At 43.5% G+C, this 23922-nt stretch overlaps 1 protein-coding gene across 11 annotated transcripts in view; it reads left to right on the forward strand.

The window, feature by feature from the left end:
* Positions 1–19067, forward strand: part of ERC1 (ELKS/RAB6-interacting/CAST family member 1) — a 484493-nt gene extending 465426 nt beyond the window's left edge. For 10 of the 11 annotated variants that reach the window (XM_033116427.1, XM_033116435.1, XM_033116434.1 and 7 more), the window contains one exon: positions 13496–19067. In XM_033116427.1, the coding sequence (XP_032972318.1) occupies positions 13496–13633 (138 nt within the window). In that variant the 3' untranslated portion in view covers positions 13634–19067. The remainder of the gene's footprint in view (positions 1–13495) is intronic. The other variant, XM_033116438.1, reaches the window with a different exon arrangement.
* Positions 19068–23922: the final 4855 nt, after the last annotated feature.

A 23922-nucleotide genomic window follows, 5' to 3' on the forward strand; every position in this document is an offset into this window, starting at 1 on the left:
TTGGTTTGCCAATTACAAACCTCTCCTGCCTGGCATCATAGTGTGACCTCTGCTGTCTAGTCTTTCATCAACATCATGTTTACGAAGTGCACCTATTAGGGTACACTTAACAGTGGTCCATGCAGTCACGTTGCCATATGACATTCCCTCGTGTGGATGTACCACAGTTTGTCATTTAGTTGTTGATGGACGTTTGGATTATTCCCAGGTTTGGGCTGTTTTTCTGTGTTCTCTTTGGTTTCATTGGTCTGTATGTGTTTTTGTGCCAGTTGCAAGCTATGATAACAACTGTAGCTTTATAGTAGTATTTTTCTTCATGACAGTTCTTCAAGTTCTTCTTATAACTTTGTTATTCAGGATTGCTTTGGCTGTCCCTGGGTCTTTGCATTTCTCCTTATACTTTGAATCCCTTGTCAGTTTATACACACGCATGCGTACATATGTTTTGGTTTGCACCTGCCAACCAAACGTTTTGGTCTGAATTGCATTGAATCTATAAATTAATTTGGGCAGAATTGACTTTTGCAGTATTGAGTTTTCCGATCCATAATCATGCTGCATCATTCTTTTTAAGATATTTTTTATTTCTCTAAATAGTGTCTTATAGTTTTCAATGCAGAGATCTTAGTTTAGTAAACTTTTGAGAACAATTTTGTTGAAATGGCAAAAACTGAAAGCTGTTAAGGCGGGAAAACAGAAACAGGTAGCAAATACAGACTGTTCTTTTGAGAAGTTTGATGGTGACAGAAAGAAAAAAGTTAGCACTACCTTGTGATTCCAAAGCTTGTGTATTTGCAGATTCGAAAGGCCTTTTCAAGATGAGCGTGCTCTCTGAAGCCCTGGCAAAGGCCAGGGGAGAGGAGAGACTGGAAACAGGTCTCAGAAGGAACAGGGACCTGGAAGCTGGCTCAAGGTGGCCTGTTAAGGAGTAACACCGAGTGTTGTAGGGTCATGCTGAGGTAGGATGTTTCCTGGCTGTGTTCCCTCAGTAAGTTTCCTCAGAACCACTGCTGCTGACACACTGAGCGGCCCTGAGCCGTCGTGAGAACTGCCTTGTGCCCCTCCCAGCGCCAGACCCCGCTTGCAGGAAGCTTGGAGCAGCCAGACTGGCTGCCCCGTGGTCAAGTGGTCATCGTAACCAAGTGGCCAAACCCTTGTTTCTTTTAGCAGAGCGCATTATTTTATATTTCTCTACTGGAGGCACATACCTGTACATGTATAATGCCAGTAGTCCCTTCCTCCAGAGTATCTTAGTGAAATGAAGGTTAAGTGGAGAGGGGCTACATCTTGAGGTGCCCGGGAGGCTTGAGGAAGACTTTGTAGTAGATATTTTGTATATGGAAGAAACGAAGATGCTAAGACATGAGGTTTAATGCATAAGTTACAGAAGGAGATTGCAGGGTTCATGGGAAGAGATTTGTTTTGCAGTTTAGTGGAAATTATTTTACTGTGGGAGTACTGTTAAGTTTGTTGTCATTTGTCTTTAGATGCAAAGCTTTCGATCCTTACACAGAAAATTGTTTATATCCAGGGAAGGGAGCATGTAAGCTTATGTGCTATGTAGTTACGGTGCTTTTAAGAAAGTGGGCAGGAAAACAAACCGCAGTTTTCACCGTGGTACTGGCAGTGATGGCATAAGCCTGCCAATGTTAGACAGCAGAGAATAGGAAATGGAAGATCTTGTTGGAATGACTCAGTCATACAAACACTAAGTTTGGATTTGTAGCTTTAACAAGGAAGGGAAAGAGGGAGGGAGAATGATTTAATTGATTGCAGCTAGGATATAATAAGCACTTTCATCAAATTCGAAATATTACATGTTTGTACTTCGGGGGAAATTCAAGCTAAAGGGATGTTTCTTTGGGGAGGAAGTGCGAGGAGGATAGACCAGCCTGGAGGAGTGGGAGGGGCCATGGGCCAGGGGTCCAGGGACCAGGAATGTCTCGAGGGACACCTGGTAAATGAAGTCTCAAAAACTAGAGTACACCTTTCCCAGTTTATCGATGGGACCTGCTGCATATTAAAACCATATAAAAACTTCCTTTCTTACATGTGATGCACATGATAACGAAATACTTTAAAATAACAAAGTACTAATGCATTTCAAGATTTGTTTTCACACCTGTGCTGTGTAGCACACCTGTCTAAGTTTTTTTTTGCTTCCTTCACACCACCTTTCTTTCCTAAGTGGTCTACACGTTTTAACAACACATTTCTGTATTCCTTTGACTTCAGAATGACTAAAGCTTTGTATTTCAAAGTCAGGATAAAAACCCTCATTTTAAAAGTAATTCCAGTTTCACAAAAAGCTTGATCTTTGAGATTTTTTTCAAGACTGGAAATTTTAGCATAGAATGGATCTAGTGCCAGTGAAATCTCTCCGTGCTCAGCCATGCCCACATTTAATGCTGCCTTCAGATAAAATGCAAACCATTCGTAATGCTTGGAGAGCAGAGAAAGGCCTACCAGATAGAAAGCAATTGCAGCCAGTGAAGGAACGCTTCCTTCGCTGAACCTTTTGGTTCTTTTGATCCCCCTTTATATTTTTTTTAAACACCTTTTCTCAGGCAAGCCATTCACTAGCCCTTGGAAAAAGCATTGCCTTACAGTCCACCTCTGGTTTTTTCTGCCCCTACTCTTTTTCCATCACTTTTAGTTATACTTCCTCCTCCAGTGCTAATCACTCTTCCGGCTTCTTGTTTACACCCTCCTGACATGTGTAGGTAATAATCACATTCCCTCCCCTTCGTTTTCAGTTAGTTCAGGTCTACTATTTAGTTCTTCTAATCCTGCCTCATAAAATGATCCTGTCAGCTTCTTAGTCATGCCTGCCACTTTCCTTTGAACTTATTCCAGTTTGTCTCCATTTTTCTTGTAATGAGGTGCCTGAAATGGAACACAGTGCCCTAGGTGTGGCTTCACTGCCACTGTGTAATGGAATGGGGGTGGAGAGGTCCTCTGAGGGACAGTGCCCAAGCCTGACCAACCCAGGGGCCTCTTGTTACTCTCGAAGAGCTGGGACATTTCCCGAAAATAAGACCTAGCCAGACACTCAGCTCTAATGTGTCTTTTGGAGCAAAAATTAATATAACACCAGGTCTTATATAAGACCCGGTCTTGTATTATATGTTATGTTATGTTATATAAGACCGAGTCTTATAGTAAAATAAAACCAGGTCTTATATTAATTTTTGCTCCAAAAGACGCATTAGACTAGCCTGTTGTCCGGCTAGGTCTTATTTTGGGGGAAACATAGTATTGCTTCTGTCAAAACCAGGGAATTCCTGTGCTCCGAACATAGTGAACAGCCAAGTGCATTCCCTCCTCTATGCCTTATTAGCTCACACGATTTTTCCATTTACAATGACCCTTCTTTCTGTCCTCTAATGTCAACGGCCACGTTCTTCCCCCTTCTCTTCCTCCTTTTTGCCCAAACTAAAGGCAGTAGCACCATATACCTCTACGTGGGCATTTACTATGCAGAGTTTTGCATGGAGTACTCAGTCAATTTGTTTTGGTTTTATTGAGATATAATTCACACATTACATTTAAAGTAATGTACATTTAAAGTGTACAGTTCAATAGTTTTCATATGTTGTCGGAGTTGTGTAACCATCACCACAATCAGTTTTCAAACATTTGTATCATTCCAAGAAGAAATCCGTATTTACTAGCAGTCACTTCCGATTACCCCATCTCACCCCAGCCCTAGGCAACCACTAATCTACTTTCTAACTCTGGATTTGCCTACTCTGGACATTTCTTAAGAGTGAAATCATACAATATGTAGTCTTTTGTGACTGGCTTCTTTCATAATGTTTTTATGGTTCATGTTACGGCACATGTCAGAGCTTCATTCCTTTTCATTGGTGAATCCATCAATACTTTCTGAGTAAATATTTTACACGTTTCTGTTTGTCCCTTCTCAGTGTCTTAGAATATAAGAATTACACACTTCAAAATACATGTAGCTTTGAATATTTATATTACACATTTTTATTCATATTTATCATAAAATTGATGTTGCTTGTGCTATTAAACAATATAGAAGTATACAGAGTAAAATCAAAAGTCTTTCCATCCACTAAAAGTAACCACTCTTTAATAGTTTTGTGTTTCATACATTTTTTATATCTAGGTCCAAACATAAAGATCTCTCTCACCTCTTGTTTGACACTAAGTTTACTAATAAATGTTTGCTCTTTCAAATTGTCCTGGTAAACATACTTGTGCGTACATTCCTGAATTTCTTACTGGTATTTCTATAGAATATATTCTTAAATATGGAACTTTTTTGGTCAAAGGATATATACAGTTAAATTTGTTTGATGAGACCAGATTGCTTACCAAGCTACATTCCCATCAATAGGAGGATAAAGTACCCACTTCCCCAGATTCTTACCAGCACTAATTTTTAACTTGAAACTTTTGCCAATGTGATAAGAAAGAAAAACAACCTATCTTATTTAACTTGTATTTCTTTAATTATTAACAAAGTTGAGTATTTTTTTATGTGCTTTTTAGCTATTTGTATTCTTTCTGTGAGTTTTTTTGTTCATATCCTCTGTCCATTTTTCTATCAGGTTATTGGGCGTATAGTACCACCTTTATAATATATTGATGTCAATCCTTTGTCTTTTTGTCCTATTTATTATAAATGTTTCCTAAGGCATCATTTTTATTTTTATTTAAATTTCTCTCTTCTGTCTCCATACAATTTAAATTTCTTTATAGTCAAATTTGTCCTTTTTGGTTTTTTTTCCTTTTGTAGCTTTCTTTAAAAGCATTACCCCTTGTCTTTGTCAGTTCAGGCTGCGGTCACAAAATACCATAAACTGTGTGGCTTATCACCACCAGAAATCTATGTCTTATGATTTTGGAGGCTGGAAGTCCAAGATGATGATGCCCGCAAGCTCTGGTTCTGTGGGAGCCGCCTTCTGGATTGCACGCTGCCTGTCTTTCCTTGTGTCCTCATATGGTGGAGAGAGCTAGCCAGCTCTCTGAACTCTTTTTTTTTTTTTTTTTTTTTTTAAGATTTTATTGGGGTAGGGGAACAGGACTTTATTGTGGAACAGTGTGTACTTCCAGGCCTGTTTTCCAAGTCAAGTTGTTGTCCTTTCAATCTTAGTTGTGGAGGGTGCCATTCAGCTTCAAGTTGTTGTCCTTTCAGTCTTAGTTGTGTCAGGTGCAGCTCAGCTCCAGGTCCAGTTGCCATTGCTAGTTGCACAGGGCGCAGCCCACCATCCCTTGCGGGAGTTGAACCAGCAACCTTGTGGTTGAGAGGATGCACTCCAACCAACTGAGCCATCCGGGAGCTCAGCGGCAGCTCAGCTCAAGGTGCCGTGTTCAATCTCAGTTGCAGGGGGCGGAGCCCACCATCCCTTGCGGGACTCGAGGAGTTGAACCGGCAACCTTGTAGTTGAGAGCCCACTGGCCCATGTGGGAATCGAACCGGCAGCCTTCGGAGTTAGGAGCATGGAGCTCTAACCGCCTGAGCCACCGGGCCGGCCCCTGAACTCTTTTTATAAGCATTATTCTCTTTCACGAAAATTCCACCCTCATGACCAAATTACCTCCCAAAGGCCCCACCTCAAAATATCATCACATTCAGATTAGAATTTCAACATAAGAATTAGGGGGACACAAACATTTCGTCTACTGCAAAAAGTAAAAGAGCGTTTACCTACACCCCAACCCAAGATTATAAAATCTGCTCCTCCGTTTGCTTCTAGTACTTCCATGGTATAATTTTTTAATTATTTTTCATTGAGATATAATTGACATATAACATCATCATATTAGTTTCAAGTGTACAACATAATGATTAAATGTTTGTATATATTGCAAAATGATCACAGTGAGTCTAGTTACCATCCATTACCACCTATAGTTAAAAGGTTTTTTTCTTGTGATAAGAATTTGTAAGATATTACACAACTGTATTATTAGCTGTAGTAACTGTGATATACATTACAGCCCCAGGACTTATTTATTTTATAACTGGAAGCTTGTACCTTTTGACTCCTTTCACCCTTTTTCTAACCACCTCCCACCCCCTACCTCTGGCAACCAACAGTCTTCTAGGTATCAATGACTTCAGTTGGGTGTTTTGTTGTTGTTTTCATTTAGATTCCACATATAAGTGGTATCATACAGTATTTTTCTCTCTCTGACTTATTTTACTTAGCATAAGCCCATAAGTTCCATCTGTGCATACGTTGCAAATGGCAGGATTTCCTTAATTTCTATGGTTGAATAATATTCCATTGTATATGTATATGTGTGTATAATATATGACATTTTCTTTACCCATTCATCCATCGATGGACACTTAGGGTGCTTCCATGTCTTGGCTATTATAAAAAATGCTGCAATGAACACGGAGGTGCGTATCTCTCTTTCAGTTAAAGTGTTCTCATTTTCTTTGGATATATAAAGAAGTAGAATAAATGGATCATATTGTAGTTCTATTTTTAATTTTTTTAGGAACTGCCATACTGATTTCCATAGTGGCAGTACTAATTTACATTCCCACCAACAATGCACAAGGGTTCCCTTTTCTCCGTATCTTCAGCAACACTTGTTATTTCTTGTCTTTTTGATAATAGCCATTCTGACAGGTATGAGGTGGTGTCTCGGTGTGGTTTGGATTTGCATTTCCCTGATGATTAATGACGGTGAGCACCTTTTCCTGTACCGGTTAGTCATGTGTATGTCTTCCTCGGAGATATTCAGATCCTCTGCTCATTTTTTAATCAGATTGTTTGTCTGTTTGTTTGCTTTTGAGTTATATGAGTTGTTTGAGTTGTTTTGTTATTGAGTTGTATGAGTTACATATTTTGGATGTTAATCCCTTATCAGGTATATGATTTGCAAATATTTTCTCCCATTCCATCAGCTGCCTTTTCATTCTGTTCATGGTCCCTCACTGTGCAGAAGCTTCCTAGTTGGATGTCATCCCACTTGTTCATTTTTGCTTTTGTTGCCTTTGCTCTTAGCCTCAAATCTAAAAACATCACCAAGACCCATGTCAAGAAGCTTACTGAGTGTTTCCTTCTAGGAGTTTTAAGATTTCAGGTCTTATGTTCAAGTCTTTCATTCATATTGAGTGAATTTTTATGTGTGGTGTTAGATAGTGGTCCAGTTTCATTCTTTCGCATGTGGCTGGCCAGTTTTCGTAACACCATTTATTGAAAAGACTGTCCTTTCCCCACTGTATATTCTTGTTTCCTCTGTCATAAATTAATTGACCATGTATGTATGTGTGAGCTTATTTCTAGGCTGTCTGTTCTGTTTCACTGATCTATGTGTCTGTTTTTGTGCCAGTGCCATGCTGTTTTCATTACTATGGCTTTGTAATATCGTTTGAAATCTGGGCGCATGATGCCTCTAGCTTTGGTCTTCTTTTCTCAAAATTGCTTTGGCTATTCAGGGTCTTTTATGGTTTCATACAAATTTTAGGATTGTTTGTTCTGTTTCTGTGAAGAATGCCATTAGAGTTTTGATAGGGTTTGCACTGAATCTGGAGATTGCTCTGGGTAGTATGAACATTTTAACAATATTAATTCTTTCAGGGCCGGCCCAGTGGCTCAGGTGGTTAGAGCTCCATGCTCCTAACTCCAAAGGCTGCCGGTTCAATTCCCGCATGGGCCAGTGGGCTCTCAACCACAAGGTTGCCAGTTCAATTCCAGGAGTCCGGCAAGGGATGGTGGGCAGCGCCCCCTGCATCTAAGATTGAACACGGCACCTTGAACTGAGCTGCCTCCCCAATGGCTCAGTTGGTTGGAGCGCGTCCTCTCAACCACAAGGTTGCTTGTTCGACTCCCGCAAGGGATGGTGGGCTGCACCCCCTGCAACTAACAACGGCAACTGGACCTGGAGCTGAGCTGCGCCCTCACAACTAAGATTGAAAGGACAACAACTTGAAGCTGAACGGCACCCTCCACAACTAAGATTGAAAGGACAACAACTTGACTTGGAAAAAAGTCCTGGGAGTACACACTGTTCCCCAATAAAGTCCTGTTCCCCTTCCCCAATAAAATCTTAAAAAAAAAAAAATTATATATATATATAATTAATTCTTCCAATCTGTGACCATAGAATCTTTCCATTTATTCATGTCTTCTTCAGCTTCTTTCATCATTGTCTTAGAGTTTTCAGTACACAGGTCTTTTACCTCCTTGGTTAAATTTATTCCTAGGTATTTTATTCTTTTTGATGCAGTTGTAAATGGGATTGCTTTCTTAATATCTCTTTCTGAGTTCTTTATTACTATATATAGAAACAACAGATTTTTGTATATTGATTTTGTATCTTGCAGCTTTAAATTTTTTATTAATCCTAAAGTTTTTTTGATGGACTCTTTAAGGTTTTCTACACATAATATATCATCTGCAAATAGTGACAGTTTTGCTTCTCTTTCAATTTAGATACCTTTTATTTCTTTTTCTTGCCGAATTGCTCTGGCTAGGACTTCTAATACTATGTTGAATAAAAGTGGCAAGAGTGGGCATCCTCGTCTTGTTCCTGAGCTTAAAGGAAAGCTTTTCACTTTTCACTGTTGAGTATGGTGTTAGCTGTGGAATAGTCATATATGGCCTTTATTATGTTGAGGTATATTTTCTCTATACCCACTTCCAGGAGAGTTTTTTATCTAAATGGATGTTGAATTTTGTCAAATGCTTTTTCTGCATCTGTTGAGGTGATCGTATATTTTTATCCTTCACTTTTCTAATGTGGTGTGTCACAGTGATTTGCAGATGTTGAACCATCTTTGCGTCCCTGGAATAAGTCCCACTTGATTATAGTGTATGATCCTTTCAATGTATTGTTGAATGTAATGTATTGTTAAATTTGGTTCGCTAATATTTTGTTGAGGGATTTTTGCATTAGTGTTCATCCGGGATATTGGCTTGCAATTTTCTTTTCTTATGGTGTCCTTGTCAATTTTTGGTATCAGGGTAATAATGCTGGCCTTCTAAAATGAGTTTGGAAGTATTCCCTCCTCTTCTGTGTTTTGGAAGAGTTTGAAAGCATTGTTATTAATTCTTCTTTGAATGTATGGTAGAATTCACCAGTGAAGGCATCTGGTCCTGGACCTTTGTTTGTTGGGAGGTTTTTGATTAGTGATTCAGAATCCTTACTAGTGTTCAGTTTGTTCAGATTTTCTGTTTCTTCATGATGCAGTCTTGATACGTTTTATGTTTCTAGGAATTTATACATTTCTTCTAAGTTTTCTAATTTGCTAAGATATAATTATTCATAGTAGTCTGTTATGATTCTTGGTATTTCTGTGATATCAATTCTAACATCTTCTCTTTCATTTCTGATTTTATCTGAGTCCTTTCTTGTTTTATTGGTAAATCTAACTAAAAGTTTGTCTCTTTTGTTTATCTTTTCAAAAACAAGCTCTTAATTTTATTGATCTTTTCCATTATCCTTTTAGTCTCTGTCATCTATTTCTGCTCTGATTTTTGTTAATTCCTTCCTTCTCCTAACTTTTGGCTTTGTTTGTTCTTCATTTTCTAGGTCCTTGAGGTGTGAAGTTAAGTTGTTTATTGGCGATCTTTCTTTTTTCTTAATGTAGATATTTATCTCTATGACTTTCTCTCTTGAAACGACGTTTGCTGCATCTTGTAAGTTTTTGTATGTTGTATTTCAATTTTTATTTGTCTTAGGTATTTTGTTGTTTCTTTTTTATTTCTTAACTGACCAGTTGGTCTTTCAGTTGCATGTTGTTTAATCTCCACATATTTGTAAATATTCCAGTTACTTCTTATAATTGATTTCTAGTTTCGAACCGTTGTGGTCAGAATAGATCCTTGATGAGATTTCAGCCCTCCTAAATTTATTTAAACTTGTTTTGTGACCTAGCATATGATCTGGAGAATATTCCATGTGCACTTGAGAAGAATGTATATTCACAGTATAATTTTTATTTAGATCTTTGGCCAATTTGAAGTTTACGTTTATATATGGTAAAGCAGGAATCTAAATACAAGTAGGCCCAATCATCCCAAAATATTAATTGATTTCAAATGCCTCCCAATCATATTCTAAATCCCACTCATCTAATTTTATCAATATTATACTCTTCTAATTAGTGTATTTTCATAGTTTGTTTTATAATGTGGTAGAGCAAGTCCCACATCATTTTTCTTTCTTTAAAATATTTTGTTTTGGCTCTTCTTACATATTTACACTTCAGGATAAATTTTAGAATCAGTTTTCAAGTTCCAAAAACAGCCTTTGAAATTTGGTTTAGAAATGTATTTGTAGTGTACTTTAAGATGAAAATAAAGTCAGTTTATAAATAAGCTATATAATATCATTACCATTTTGTTTCTACAACTACATGTATATATAATAAAAATCTGAAAGGATACTATGACAAAATATATAGCAACAGTTATCTCCTGATGCTAATGTTATAGGTGTGGGTTTTTTTCTTGGTGCTTTTCTTTTCCAAATTTTCTACAATGATTATAATACTTTTTAAATCCAAAAAATGGCTGAAAATGTTATTCAACGAAAATGTACCCATTAGTAACTTCATGTTTATCTTCTTAACATAACAGAAGCCAAAAAGAATGAAAAATATTTCGCGGGAAATAAATATGTGACTTGTAGAGAATAAATGAAGCACAAATACCTGGCTCCAAATATATTCCAAAGTTATTCAGAATATTCCTGGGAATGACTGAGATGGGAAACTGAAGCAATACAACCTGACATCCTCCTCACTTACTTTGCATGGTTGACTTCAGTTCCACTGAAGAGATGTGAGAGTTGTAGTCTTCACCTAGCAATATTTCTGGATTGAATTCTGTGCAGCTGTATGTGTAAGGCACCTGGTCCCCTTGGTTTCCCTGTTTCAGAGACTCCTGTGTATGTGACACAGCCAAGCCTTGATATGCAAAAGACTTAGTGTGGTCTGAGTCTAGCCCTTGCATGTCTTGATCTTACAGTCAACACTTACCGTGTTTTCCCGAAAATAAGACCTAGCTGGACAATCAGCTCTAATGCGTCTTTTGGAGCAAAAATTAATATAAGACCCGGTCTTATTTTACTATACTATAAGACCGTGTATAATATATAGTATAATATAATATAATATAATATAATATAATATAATTAATATAATATAATATAATACAGGTCTTATATTAATTTTTGCTCCAAAAGACACATTAGAGCTGATTGTCTGGCTAGGTCTTATTTTCGGGGAAACACGGTAGCAGAAAGTAGATTGCTAAATCTGTTCCTTTTTGATATATTTGAGGAAGCAGCATAGTAATTCTTGGCTCTGAGCATCTAGATTCTATCAAGACTGTAATTAAAACTTGGTTCTCTTTGCTTTTTAATCTATATGCTCTTTCTGAGTAATCTTACCTATTTAATAAAAACAACAGTAACAGTAATTATAACAACATCTAACATTTATCAAGCATTTTCTATGTGTAAGGCATTATACCCACTTTATAGGAATATCTCATTAATTCTTTAAAACAACCCTATAAATGTTATTGCCTCATTTTACAGATGAGGAAACTGAGGCTCAGAGAGGTCCAGGTCAATAATTGGTAAAGCTGACACTGGAACCGAGACAGCCTAACTCCAGAACCTATGTTCTTAACTACACTTTAAACTCAATTTTTAATTTCCCTCCTTTCCTAAAACCTGCTCTGCCTCCTGTATTTTCAGTCTTATTTGTCTAGTATCCCCAGCTAGAACTGTCCAAGTCATTCTCTATCCTCTGTCACTTGGCTCCACCTCCTATCAGTCCTACTTGCAGAAATCTCACATGCAGCTGTTCCTTTCCGTGTCCCCGGACCCCACCTTAGTTTAGCCCTCCTTAGCTCTCACCTGGGTTTGTAACAGTTACCTCCCTTGCCGTATTCTTTTTCCCACTCATTCTGTTGTTTTTATCTTCATAGCTATCTTCCAAGAAAATGAAGCTGATCATGTCTCTGTAGTGTTTAAAAACTTTTGGACTTCTTTCTGTTGTTGTTTTAACCAGATTAAATCTGAACTCCTTACTTTACATACACAGTCTGGCCCCAGGCTGTCTCCTCAACCTCATTTCCTATCGTTTCCTATCATTCTCCACCCAGTTCCCTTACCTTACTTCCAGCCATACTGAAAGCCTCACTCTTCCATAGATCTGTGCCAAGCGCTTTCATAGCTCTGCATCTGTGTTTGTTTCATCTGCTTGAAAGCCTCTTCTGTCTTTGATCTCCCAGACAAACTCCTATCAGCTCTCAAGGTCCAAATCACACATTGCCGTTAGTGCCATCTTCTCAGACTCCTCCAGGATGGAACAGCCATTCTCACGTCTTCTCCTGCAGCACACATCATGCCTGGTTACGGCCCTTACCACACTGGGTTGTGGTTATCTGTTTACGTGTTTGTCCCTTTTATTAACCTAAATGGGTCTTCAGGGCAAGGATCAAATCTAGACCCTCAATAAATGTTGGCTTAATGCTGGAAGGATTGTCAAAGAGGGTGTTTAAAACAATAGGAAGTTAGAAACATACGTGTTCCTAAACAGAGGACTGACTACCTTATGTTTCTCAGAATAACCTTATTAGTTAAATTAGCAGGCCGAAGGTAGGGTCATCTCATACACTGAATAAAAGTGTTGCATAGAAAAAAGGGGAAGTCTTTCAAATTCCAAGTTTCCGCAGTGCAAGGACCATTATGGAAGATTAAGATCCAGTCTGAGCTCATCCTTGGGCATGCGTGTGGCGGTGGAGAGAACATTCCACCTGGGTGAGACACTGGGATTGGAGTTGCAGCTCTGCAAATTACTATCTCTGGGCCTTGGACTAGTCACTAACTGCGTTAGGCCTCATTTTTGTGAAAAGACATTTGATAATTTACTTTTACACTTTCCTGGTTGTTAACTCAGATGCAGGAAGACTTCACATAGAAAGTATCTCTTTGCATTTCTTTTTTTTTTTTAGCTTTATTGAGGCATAATTGACAAAATTGTGATATATTAAAGTGTACAACATAATTTGATATACATCTTGAAAGGATTCCCACAATCGAGTTAACACATTCATTATCGCACACAGTTCCTTTTCTCTTTATGAGAACACTTAAGTTCTACTCTCTTAGCAAATTTCAATATACAGTAATTTTCAACTACAGACACCATGCTTTACGTTAGATCCTCAGGCCTTACTCATATTATAGCTGAAAGTTTGTACCCTTTTACCAAGCTCTTCCCATTTCCCCCAACTCCCCAGCCCCTGGCACCTACCATTGTACTCTCTGTTTTTGTGAGTTTGACCTTTTTTTTTCCAGATCCCATGTGTAAGTGACACCATGCAGTATTTGTCGTTCTCTGCCTGGCTATTTCACTTAGCATACTGCCTTCAATTTCATCCATGTTGTTGCAAATGTCATTTATTTATTAGATAAACATAAGTCTCAGTGCAAATAGGATTGTTTCATTTCATCTGAAATCCATCTTCCCTTTCTCTTTCAGCTTCAGAATGAGTTAGAAAAGGGTGAGCGGGACAACGCAGAGCTCCAGGAGTTTGCCAACACCATTCTTCAGCAGATAGCAGACCATTGTCCCGACATCCTGGAGCAGGTGGTCAACGCATTGGAAGAGTCCTCCTGACCCTGCTCCGTGGGGAGTGGCCCAGCAGCCCTGAACCAGGAGCCGAGGAAAGAGAACTGCAGAAAGAAACAGGCACCCTGAACCTTCTTGGCACCAAACTAACACTACGAACTCTACTCTGCTTTGGTTAGTCCTGCAGGTGGGATTCCAGCACCATTTTGACATCTGTCATCCTGCTCTGCCTTTCTACTTTGGATGTTGTCTCTACACTTGTTTGCTTGATGTCCAGGGTGGGTAAGTGGCTACGTCTCCAGGAAGAACTGACATCCAGTCATCAGCAGCGGAGCACTCAGGATGCTGATGGCTATGCCTTCATAGGGGGACGTGGAGTCAGGAGCTTCCTACCTTCTGTCCTTGGCATGAGAGCTAAAGCTGGAGTTCAACATACTGAGAGAACGCGTTCCCACGGACCAGAGAGCTGAGTGTTCTAATGTCACAATAGGTGCTTTCTCCTAAAAGGGTCAAAACAAAATCTCAAAAGGGTAGTATTAGAAAAAGAGGGGGAAAGAGAGAACAAGGACAAAGAGAAAAACGACTCCCCTTCTTGCTGTCTCCTTCACTTCCCTTCCTCAGGCAGCTGCGAGCTGGCCTCTTGATGACTGGGTGAGCGCAGCCCCCATCCCTGTCTCTCACCCACCTTGCCCTTCCCGTCCGCCTGGTAACAAGCAGCTGGTGGCAACAGTTCTTTGCCGAGTCCCTCTGGTTTAAGACCTTTGACCTTATACTTAGTTTGTCAGACCATGTTCTCAAATTGAAGGAGGAGAGGGTTTGACATGAGGCACTGCCCTCAGCAGCTCTGCTTCTGTACAAGGGGAGCAGTTGGGTCAGGCGGGTTTCTCCTGAGCCGCTCTCCCAGCACAGTGTAGGCCCCTAAGCCCCGGAGGATTGCTTCTGCCTTCCCAGCGCCGTGCTCCAAGCTCCTGCAGCCCAGCATTACTGAGTTTCTGACTCACCTCCCACCCTTAGGGTTTTACTCTTGATTTGCACTCCCAGATCCATAGCGTCGTGCATCGCCTGGAAACTCCTTCTGGCACAAATGAATGTTTCTCGTCCCACACACATTCCTTCCTCCATTCTTTCATTCAGGGAATATTTGTGAAATGCCTACTGTTTGCAAGTCAGTGTTAGGCACTCATCCTCACAAAAAGTGAAGGACAGATGTAAAGGACGCTGAGACATACCTGGGTGAGTCAGAGCAGTACGAGGCATACCCTTCCCCTCCCCCACCTTAATAGAAGGTATTCTTCCCAGAAAAATCTTTCAGAGATCAGCACTTCTCGTTTCTCACTGTAATGGAATTGATGGGTTTGGGGCAGGGGCCGACTCACTGACCTGCCTGCAGGATCCCATTTGGTGATCCAGGATTTTTGTTTATTGTTGTTCCCCGGAAAGAGCCTACTGTGTAGGGGCCATAATGGAGTTTTCTTAGTACATCTGTGCGCACCTCGTGGAACTTGGCCGGCTCCATGTCACAAATCAGGAAATCGACCCCAAAGTTGCAAATCCAGGTGAAGGTATTAGCATTTTAAAGGGCATTTTTCCCAAGCATAGGCAATGGCAGTCGTCAGTACTCAGGCACCGGGAAGTAAACCACTTAACCCAAACGCAGGCCTTTGCCTCTGCAGCCAGACACCTCCCAGACAGCCCCAGCTCCTGATAAGATTGCTGAGCTGAATGTCTTTGTCTTGGTTTTCTCCTCCCCCTCCCCCAGTTACTCACCCAGAGACACTGACGCTGCCTGTAAAGTCATCACAGCCGTCAGCATCTTCCCACAGCAGCCATGACTGTCTCGTTCACTTATATGGTCAAATCTCCAGCTGCCCCGATTCCCTGCTGTAAAACAATCTCTCCCTGTGAGAAGCTGTAGAGTGTTCCTTATCGAAGGTTTAAATGGACTCTGCTCGTAAACTTCTTACTGAGATACTTCCTGATAGCCAGACTGGCCAGAGTGGGGGTGCAAGGGTTCGATAATAAGCGGTGGTCATTCGTGGTCAATTACCTCACTTCCACGTATGTATTGCACGACCCATAAATCATGTAGAAAGCCCAGCGTTTTAGGCTGGAGTAGTAGACTCTCACTTTAGCTACCTTACTGCAAAGAGCTGAGGTATGACAATAACACCCTTCGCAAGACTAGAGCAGAACAAAGAACGCAGGAAAAGAGCCATGCCCAAAGAAGTGGCCTGGCCTGGTTGGCTGGCTGGTTGGCTGGCTGGCTGGCTGGCTGTTCTCCACTGGTCTGATAAGGGGAGGCATCGGTCAGGTCTCTCTGGATCCCTCTGGTTCTGCCTTTACAATCAATTACAGGACCTGCCCCTCTTGCCGCCTTGGCACGTGACGCTGTCTGCATCTCCTTCCCTTCACTTTTCATTCCAGCCCTTCCTATTGCTTCCCCTCTGAAACCTTATGGAAGTCCTCTGGACCAGTGCTTCTGAGAAGAAACATTTCTGGGGCAGACATCTGTGTGGTCTCTACAAGCCATAGCAGGGGATCTCATTGATCCTCCCGAGTCTTGCCAACGGCTCTGGGAACTGTTTGGTCCTAGATGAAGACAGACTCTGGCTAAAGTTTAATGGTGAGCATGACCTGCATTTATATTACAGAGACAAAGTGAATCGCATTTCTAGCATTTAAAGTATCTTATTGAGTTTAGATCATTCATTGAGCCAACTTTTACTAAATGCACAACTCCCATCACACAAGGACTTGTCATTTAGTGACCCTCTTATGGTATTCAAGGTTTCACAAGGTCACACAACTATTACCAAAAATGTCTGTGGCCTTGACAGGTCACTGCACGTTGCCTGTAATGTTCACCAAACTCATCATTCCGTTGGCAAGTCTAGTTTCCCCTTAACACCTAAAGACCTATACCCCCAAATCAAGGTCATCATAAGGGGACAACAAGAAGAAAAACGGGTAGAATCCAACTTGGGGCTCAGGACTAAAGAAATACAACATGACTTTCATCTTTTCACATACTTCTGTCCCAGGCACTCATTAAGTTCCTGATGAAGTATCTGAATTGAGATTTGCAAGGAGTTGGATACCATTTGAAGTAAAAAAGACTTTAAATGGGCTTTAACATATTAAGAAATAAGAAAAGGAATCCCCAAAGCCATCCCAGTTCTAACCTTTGACCTCGTACATTGCTATCTAAAGATCTAAGTTCTTTTCTCTCTTCCTTACACTTGGGCTTTTAGAATACTAGTAAGGCAGACCGGACCCAAGGCCACCTTCAGTGTCACTATTGGCAATGTGAATTGGCACTTTTTGTCAGTAAAAGTCTGCTTGGTTTTTCCATGAGGAGCTCATTGGCTCACCCACTCCTGAGAGAGAGAGAAGAGCAAGAGGAAGTCATCACAACGTTTTAGACAACGGCTAACCTAATCCCTCCCCTGTAGAGGGTCAAGATTGGTGTTTGGATTTGCTGCTGGGGAGTCCTGCTAATCCCAGTGCCATCCTGCCCTCTTGTCTGACCCCGCTGCTTACACATAGGCCACCCTCAGGGTCTTGGAGGAAAGAGCAAGGCAAGGAGGATGGAACATGACCCTCCCTTGGCACGCCCTAAGTTTTGGTGGTCCCCATCTGTCAGCACTGTCAGTACTTTCCATGTCTGCCTCTCTGGTCTCACCTCCCCACCAGCTCAGAACTGTGGAAAAGGAGATGCAGTGCAGCCCGCTGCCCTGTGCAAAGCCTGCGAGGCCACGCATCCATCACTGCCAGTCCAGTAACTTGAACCATTCAAAGAAACATTTTAAGAGAATCTGGAGTTTCCCCCATGTGAACTAAGGGAATATTTGGGCAAGAAAAAAAACAGACATTACAGGGAAATCCTTCTGAACAAAATGGCTGTCTTTACTTACTCTTTTTAAGCAAATACTGTTTCCAAACTTTTTAGTGTCGAAGCTGTAACCAAGTGTCTCCTGATTTTTTTTCCAATGTGTTTAGCGAGTGCTGTGATCCTATTGTAGGTCTTTCTCCTCCTGACTCTTTTGGGGGAGAGATGGTTTTAGGGATTGATTTGGGGGGAGCGGGTGTTTGTCCCATCCCACCTCCTTCTGTTTCTCTGCTTGTCAATATTGTCTGTGTGGCTCAGAGAATTGGGACAGTTACGTTGTTGTGTCCGTTGTTGAGATTATTAAGATATTAAAAAGTAGTTGTAGAACTAAAAAAATTAAAGAGCTGTGTTTTTAAAAAATGCAAACCAATACCATGTTAAAGGAATTCAAGCTATGGGGCAGCCAAACTCCTCCCCTCCTCCCAAGTCGGCTGAGGTGGTAGTTGGGCTGGCCACTTGGGAAGCACAGGGCCACACTCCAGGTAGGTGACTGCCTGGCTAAGAGACAGCTGCTGAGGAAAAGGAACAGAATCTGGGGCTCAGAGAATCCCCATTGTGCCAGTGTTTTCCTTACATCCTCAGGACCTCTGGGTAGAACTTTTACAGTTTGCGACCCCATTACCACCCTCACCCCACGTTGGTCCTGGCTCAGTGTGCCTAATACTGTGTGGTAACCTGGGCCTGACTCTGAAGCCCCACACCTGGCAGCAGCCCCGTACAGGTCACAGAACCTCTTTCCTGCCCACTTGGTGCTATATCATCCAGTGACCCATCCAACATGGGCCAGGCACTGGCCAACCCAGAGCCTGCAATCCAGGTGAATGAGTTGTACTCAGATCTCAGTTCCTTCTGGCTTCAGTCCCTAGATTCTTTCCCTTGAAGCTTTTACACCCCAGATCTCCTGGGCCCGGGCTGTCTCTGTTGGCCCCCGAGGTACCACGGTTTGGAAAGGAAGTGAACCCAACTGAAGCCAGAGGATCCAGGCGTGGGCCAGAGCAAGCCCTCTGAGCCCAGCGCCCATTTCCACACCACACCAGTATTGTATCATCCTCCAGTGCCGCTAGGCCCCTGAGGGTGGCACACCACCGTGCTGGCCCGCCTGCCCCATCAGGACTAGCCCAGAAACCTCCCAGTACACCAGGATGTCCAGGATGGAGATGGGTCTCCCTGGGACTCGCGCCCCTCCGCTGCAGAAGGGAAGTGCTGCACTTTAGCGAGGAGCTGAGGAGCGGGTACTGACTCCTTGTAGCTTGAGTTCCTTTTGGTGACAGTAGCAGCTGCAATGGTGGTGTCTGTGATGCAAATGCACCCGCTGCCTTCCAGTGTGCGTGCGTGCACGTGTGCGTGCGTGCGTGCATGCTTGCGTGTGCGTGCGGGTGTGCATGTGCACGTGAGTGTGTGTGTGTGAGTGTGTGTGTGTGTGTGTGTGTGTGTGTGATGGCCCATCGTGTTACTGACAGGATGATGACACTACAAAGAAATTGTGTTATAGTCAACTTGCCTTGATAATTATTGTAAACACTTTGTTCATTTTTTTCTTTTTTATTCACAAACTAAATCCATTGGGAAATTATAAAGTTATTTAAAAATTGAGTGCTGTGTCTTTTTTTGAGTCTCATCCAGTCTGATAATCCTAGAAAAGCAGGGAGAGGCCAGCAGTCCCCAGAGGTCAACTCCAGAGGTAGGTAACTCGAGAACCAGGGGTGCCCAGGCCTAAGGGAGGCAGAGGAATTGCCAGGCCTGGCTGGGTGACCTCAGAGAGCAGAGGAAGACTCCTTTAGGCTCCCACCTCAACTCTGGGTTGGCAGCCCCCTTAATTGCCTTTCAAAGTCAATTTCCACCTCCCTTTTTCCTTTCTTACACCCTAGACCCTGAGCCGGGTCCCCCATTTCAGATCTAATTGTGCTGAGGGACCCTGGAGCAGGTGGCAGAGCAACAAGGAGGCCACTGCTTGAGAGAGTTTTGTTCAGAACTGGGACTCGAGCTTCACTGGGTGTGTTCTGATGTATTAATTCTGGGATGTGAGAGCTGTGTCAGCCAACAGAAGTGGGAATACCCAGTGAAAGGGAGCCAAGAGAACCTGTGCTTGAACATTTTCCAATCTTGGATTTGTCTTGGGCCTGAGGCTCAATAAGAAACTATTCTGGGGAATTTCTTTTATGAGTATGCATTTTCTGCTTAGCTTCATTTCTGTGTCAACCCCAGTAAGGAACCAGCCTGCTTACTGCACCCCTCCACCTTCAGGTAAATTCTGTTGCCCACGGTGGGTTGGCCCTTGGAGCCAAGGTGCCAAACGTCCCTGGTGGGCTCTCCGAGCTCCTGACTGTCCCCGCTTTACCCTTTGCAGCCAGAGCAGCTGCTCAGAATCCCCAGCTGGAGGGGCACCTGAGGCGTGGCACTGCTCCCAGGGCTGGACGCCTGATGTGGCTCCTCATTTCCTCACAAGGCAGGAACAACTTCACCAGCAGAACATGTGTTGTTTATCCTGCACGATATAAAATCACAAGCACAAGCAGATGTGTCCACAGAAAGCTGTCAGATTATCCTGGTCATCTGTTTCCAGGCTTTTCCATTAATCTTTTCCACTATTTGTTTATTCACTCTGTGGTCTACCAGTAGCCAGTTGCAGACAAATGGACACAGGCCGTGAGGTTTAAGGAAAATATGAAAGAAGTTGCAGTTGAGAATTCCATTCATTAACTTGTTTTTTTCCCTCTGAATTGGTAAAAGACTGCTATTATTTGGCTTTTGAGGTGGAGTATCTCAGGCTGGCTCAAAGATGATGAAGAACTGCTCAGTGCTTGGCATGAGGGAGCGTTCTGAGGAAGCGGGTTTGAAATCCAAGCTTTCCCCCACGTCCTGGAAGAGCGCTGGAGTCACACCCTCCCTGGAGCCTTTGGCTGCCCCCGACCTCTTCCACCTTCCCCCGCCCCCACCCCTGGAAAATGATGCCACTTTCATAGGTCACAAGCCACAAGCCACAATGAGGATAATAAATGGTTATGTTTTCCTGTTTGAAAGCTCTTTTAAGAGTATAATGCATAAAATTGCTTTTTTCACTACCGCAATTTGCTGTAAAATAACCAGTATGTGTGTGGGGGAGGGGTAGGGAGCAAGATAAAGAAAAAGACTAGCCGTGAGTCAGTCAGTGTTGAAGCTGGGCCTTGGGTACCCGGGGTTTGTTATACTATTCTCTCTTCTGGTGTATATTGGAAATTTTCCTAAGTTACATAGTCACATTTTCAATTGTACTTGCTCAGTCATCACGTGTGGACCTGCCCCACCCACCACCGCCGACCCAAGTAATCCAAGTAATTCACATTCAGTTCAGTATCCATACCCCTGTGCTGCAGGGACCAGGCATACAAATAATGATAGCATGTGCCAGGCTCGGTTCTCAGCTCTTCACATGTCTCTCACCTTCTCGCAGAGTGAGGTAGGTACTATGTCCCTTGCTTACGGACCAGGCACAGAGTGTTAAACACCTTTCCCAAGGTCATGTGCTACTAAGTGGTAGGGCTAGAATTTAAACCTGTTCTGTCCCCAGAGCGTGTGCTCCAGCACACCACTGGCCACTTCTCTTGAGCTCACGGCCCAGTGAAGGACAGTAATCCCACCAAAATAAGGGCTAGGTGCACAGGAGAGCAGACAGTGCTTGGCACAGACCTTCAAGTCAAACCTCGAATGATGAATTTTGCCAGCAAAGGAGTTCAAGGACGAGGGGGGCAGAAAAGAGCCTGAGCAAAGACAAGGCTGGAAAGAACACAGTGTTGGAAGCAGCAAGCATCCCGTGTTGATGGAGCGAACACCCTTTGGCTTAGGGGCATGGAGGAAAGGACGCAGTGGCCCCAGTGCAGCTTCAAAGGAGGTTGGATGGGCCCACGTGGTGAAGTCTGGAATGCCCGGCCAGGAAGGAGCTGGCGAGAGCGTCACCACACTGCCCATGACTGGGGCGTGTCAACTGCAAAGTCCCCAGCCTTGCTGACCTGGGTGCCGGTGGAAATGGTGAAGAAAAGGCCTCCGCCTGGAGCTGTCATGGCCCAAAGCTACACAGCCCAGAAGTGAAGGACCTGGGGTTCAAACCCGATCGGTCTGTTTCCAAACCTTTCTCTCCAGTTCCTTCCACCTGCCACAGCGCCGTGAAGGCTCAAGGCCAGGCAGGAGGCTGATGTGTGATCTGGGACACGGATGAGACATCTGCCAGCCTTGGAGAGAGGGGCATCAAGGCCAGCGGCCGGTTGGGGGTTTCAGAGGAAAGGGACATAATGTGCCTGGCTTGTTCACCAGCACAATGGGTGTGTCACACCAGGATTTCATACTGTTAGACTCTGGGCATCATTTATTCCCTGGAATCAGGTGATGAAGCCCTATGAACAGTCTCCCCTTCTTCAGGCTGTTTGTGGAAAAGGAATGAGGCTTGAAGGCTTGGTGATTCCACATCAGCCCTCCCTGTCCACGGAGACCATTCCTTTGCCATGTTGCCTGGGGAAGAAGCTATTACCCAGCCATAAGTGGTGTCTCACAGGGCGACTGGGTCTTCACCACCTCATCCTGGTTCTCCTGTGAAACCTACACTCTGTCTTCCTTCCAGCAGCTCCACGACAGCTCCCTGATTCGTGTCTGCCTTCCTGAATTAGCACGCCCCCACCCCACACGAGTCCCCTCAGCCTTGCTTGTGAGGGTGAAGAACTTGAGTCATGTTCCATTTAAACGGGAGAATCAGATGTGTGAGGAAAGCAAGGCCATCAAATGTCTGCAGAGTTTCCATGCCAAAAAGCCATCTCTGGCCTCGGGTAGAATTCACATTCAAGAGATGGTTCTTGTTTGGTTCATCTTGGGCTTGAATTTTTTTTTTTAATTATGATTTTATTCTTAAGGGTTGTCGGACATGAGGCTTGGAGGGTATCTGTTTGCCATCTGAACTGGACTTGTGTGCACGTTTTAATGAGTTTGTGTCCCTGCACTCCCCACGATGTGTTTGTGCTGAGAACACACCCCGGAAACAAGAACTTCTGTGTGGGTGCTCCAGCCAGTGCTGCCCCCTCCCACAGCAGCAGGGCCAGGCCCCGGAGGTAAATGGCAAACCCAGGTCTGTGCCAAGCACTGTCTGCTCTCCTGTGAGCCTAGCCCTTATTTTGGTGGGATTACTGTCCTTCACTGGGCCGTGAGCTCAAGAGAAGTGGCCAGTGGTGTGCTGGAGCTCACACTCTGGGGACAGAACAGGTTTAAATCCTAGCCCTACCACTTAGTAGCACATGACCTTGGGAAAGGTGTTTAACACTCTGTGCCTGGTCCGTAAGCAAGTGACAGTGGGTGTAAACAGCGACCTTGCAAACACAGGGCAAGCTCCAGAGAGAATAGGTGACTGGAGGTCTTTGCATCCAGTTTTCCTTTCATTGTTATAAGTATTGATGTCATGATGGTCCTGCATCTTTTAGGAGTCGTCTGACTCTAAGGGAGAAGAAACCTCAAGCAGCCAGTCAGCCTTTCTCATCAGCAGGGCTGCTCACTGGACATTCCCACAGTGCCAGCTGCCAAAAGAGCACGTACCCAGGAGGGGCTGTGCGTCTCAGGGCGCCCATCTCCAGGCCACACAGGCCCCTCCCCCAGGTACAGCCTCTGGGTGCCTGTGGGGTTTGTGGAGAACAGGATGCTTATCCCACTGAAGGCAGAGAACAAGCTTCTTGGTTTCAGGGGAAAGTAGGGCTTGGCCTGTGGGAACCTTGGCCTTAAACATGAAGGCAGGTGGGCCAGGAATTGGAAGAACTTGGATTCACATCCTGGCTTTGCTGCATATGAGGTGTGTGGCTTTGGAGAATTCACTTGACTTATTTGACCTTCAGTTTTCTCAGTTTTAACATAGAAATAATGCTATGCACTTCACAGGTGTATGGTGAAGGTAACCAAGACAATGCGTGAGAAAGCACCAAGCCCCACAGCAGCCCACGGTGGACACCAGCAGCCGTCTGCTCCGTTAAATCCGCTGGGTGGGCCAGCCTTTGTTGGGCAGCACCCACCGTCTGTGGGGTAGGACTGTCCTTGTTGCTCATGAGGAAATCCACATATTGTTCTGCCTAAAGCCTTGAAAATGGGACCATCCCCTTCACAGAGGTTCATACGACTTGACCAGGGCCTCCCAAGGACTACGTCCTGCTGTCTGAAACCCTGCGGAGATGTAGGAATCACCTACAGATGGGGAAGTTGAGCCTGGAACAGGAAATCTGTGGGCGATTGCCAGCCTCTTCCCTTGGCCCTGTCCCAGGCTCCCTCCAGGCCCTTCCTTGGAGCAGCACCAGCAGAGGGGCTTGGGCCTGCCTTCCTGGGAGCCTGGCCCTGGGCCTGGGCTGCAGTCCCCTCCCACAGGGGAGTCCAATGCCAACAGTCATATTGCTTCTGCTTTAGGGGGAAAAGCACAGATGCCAAAGTGCCTGCCTCATCAGCGGGGGAC

Source organism: Rhinolophus ferrumequinum, chromosome 10 (assembly GCF_004115265.2).
Source record: "Rhinolophus ferrumequinum isolate MPI-CBG mRhiFer1 chromosome 10, mRhiFer1_v1.p, whole genome shotgun sequence".
Classification (NCBI taxonomy): domain Eukaryota; kingdom Metazoa; phylum Chordata; class Mammalia; order Chiroptera; family Rhinolophidae; genus Rhinolophus; species Rhinolophus ferrumequinum.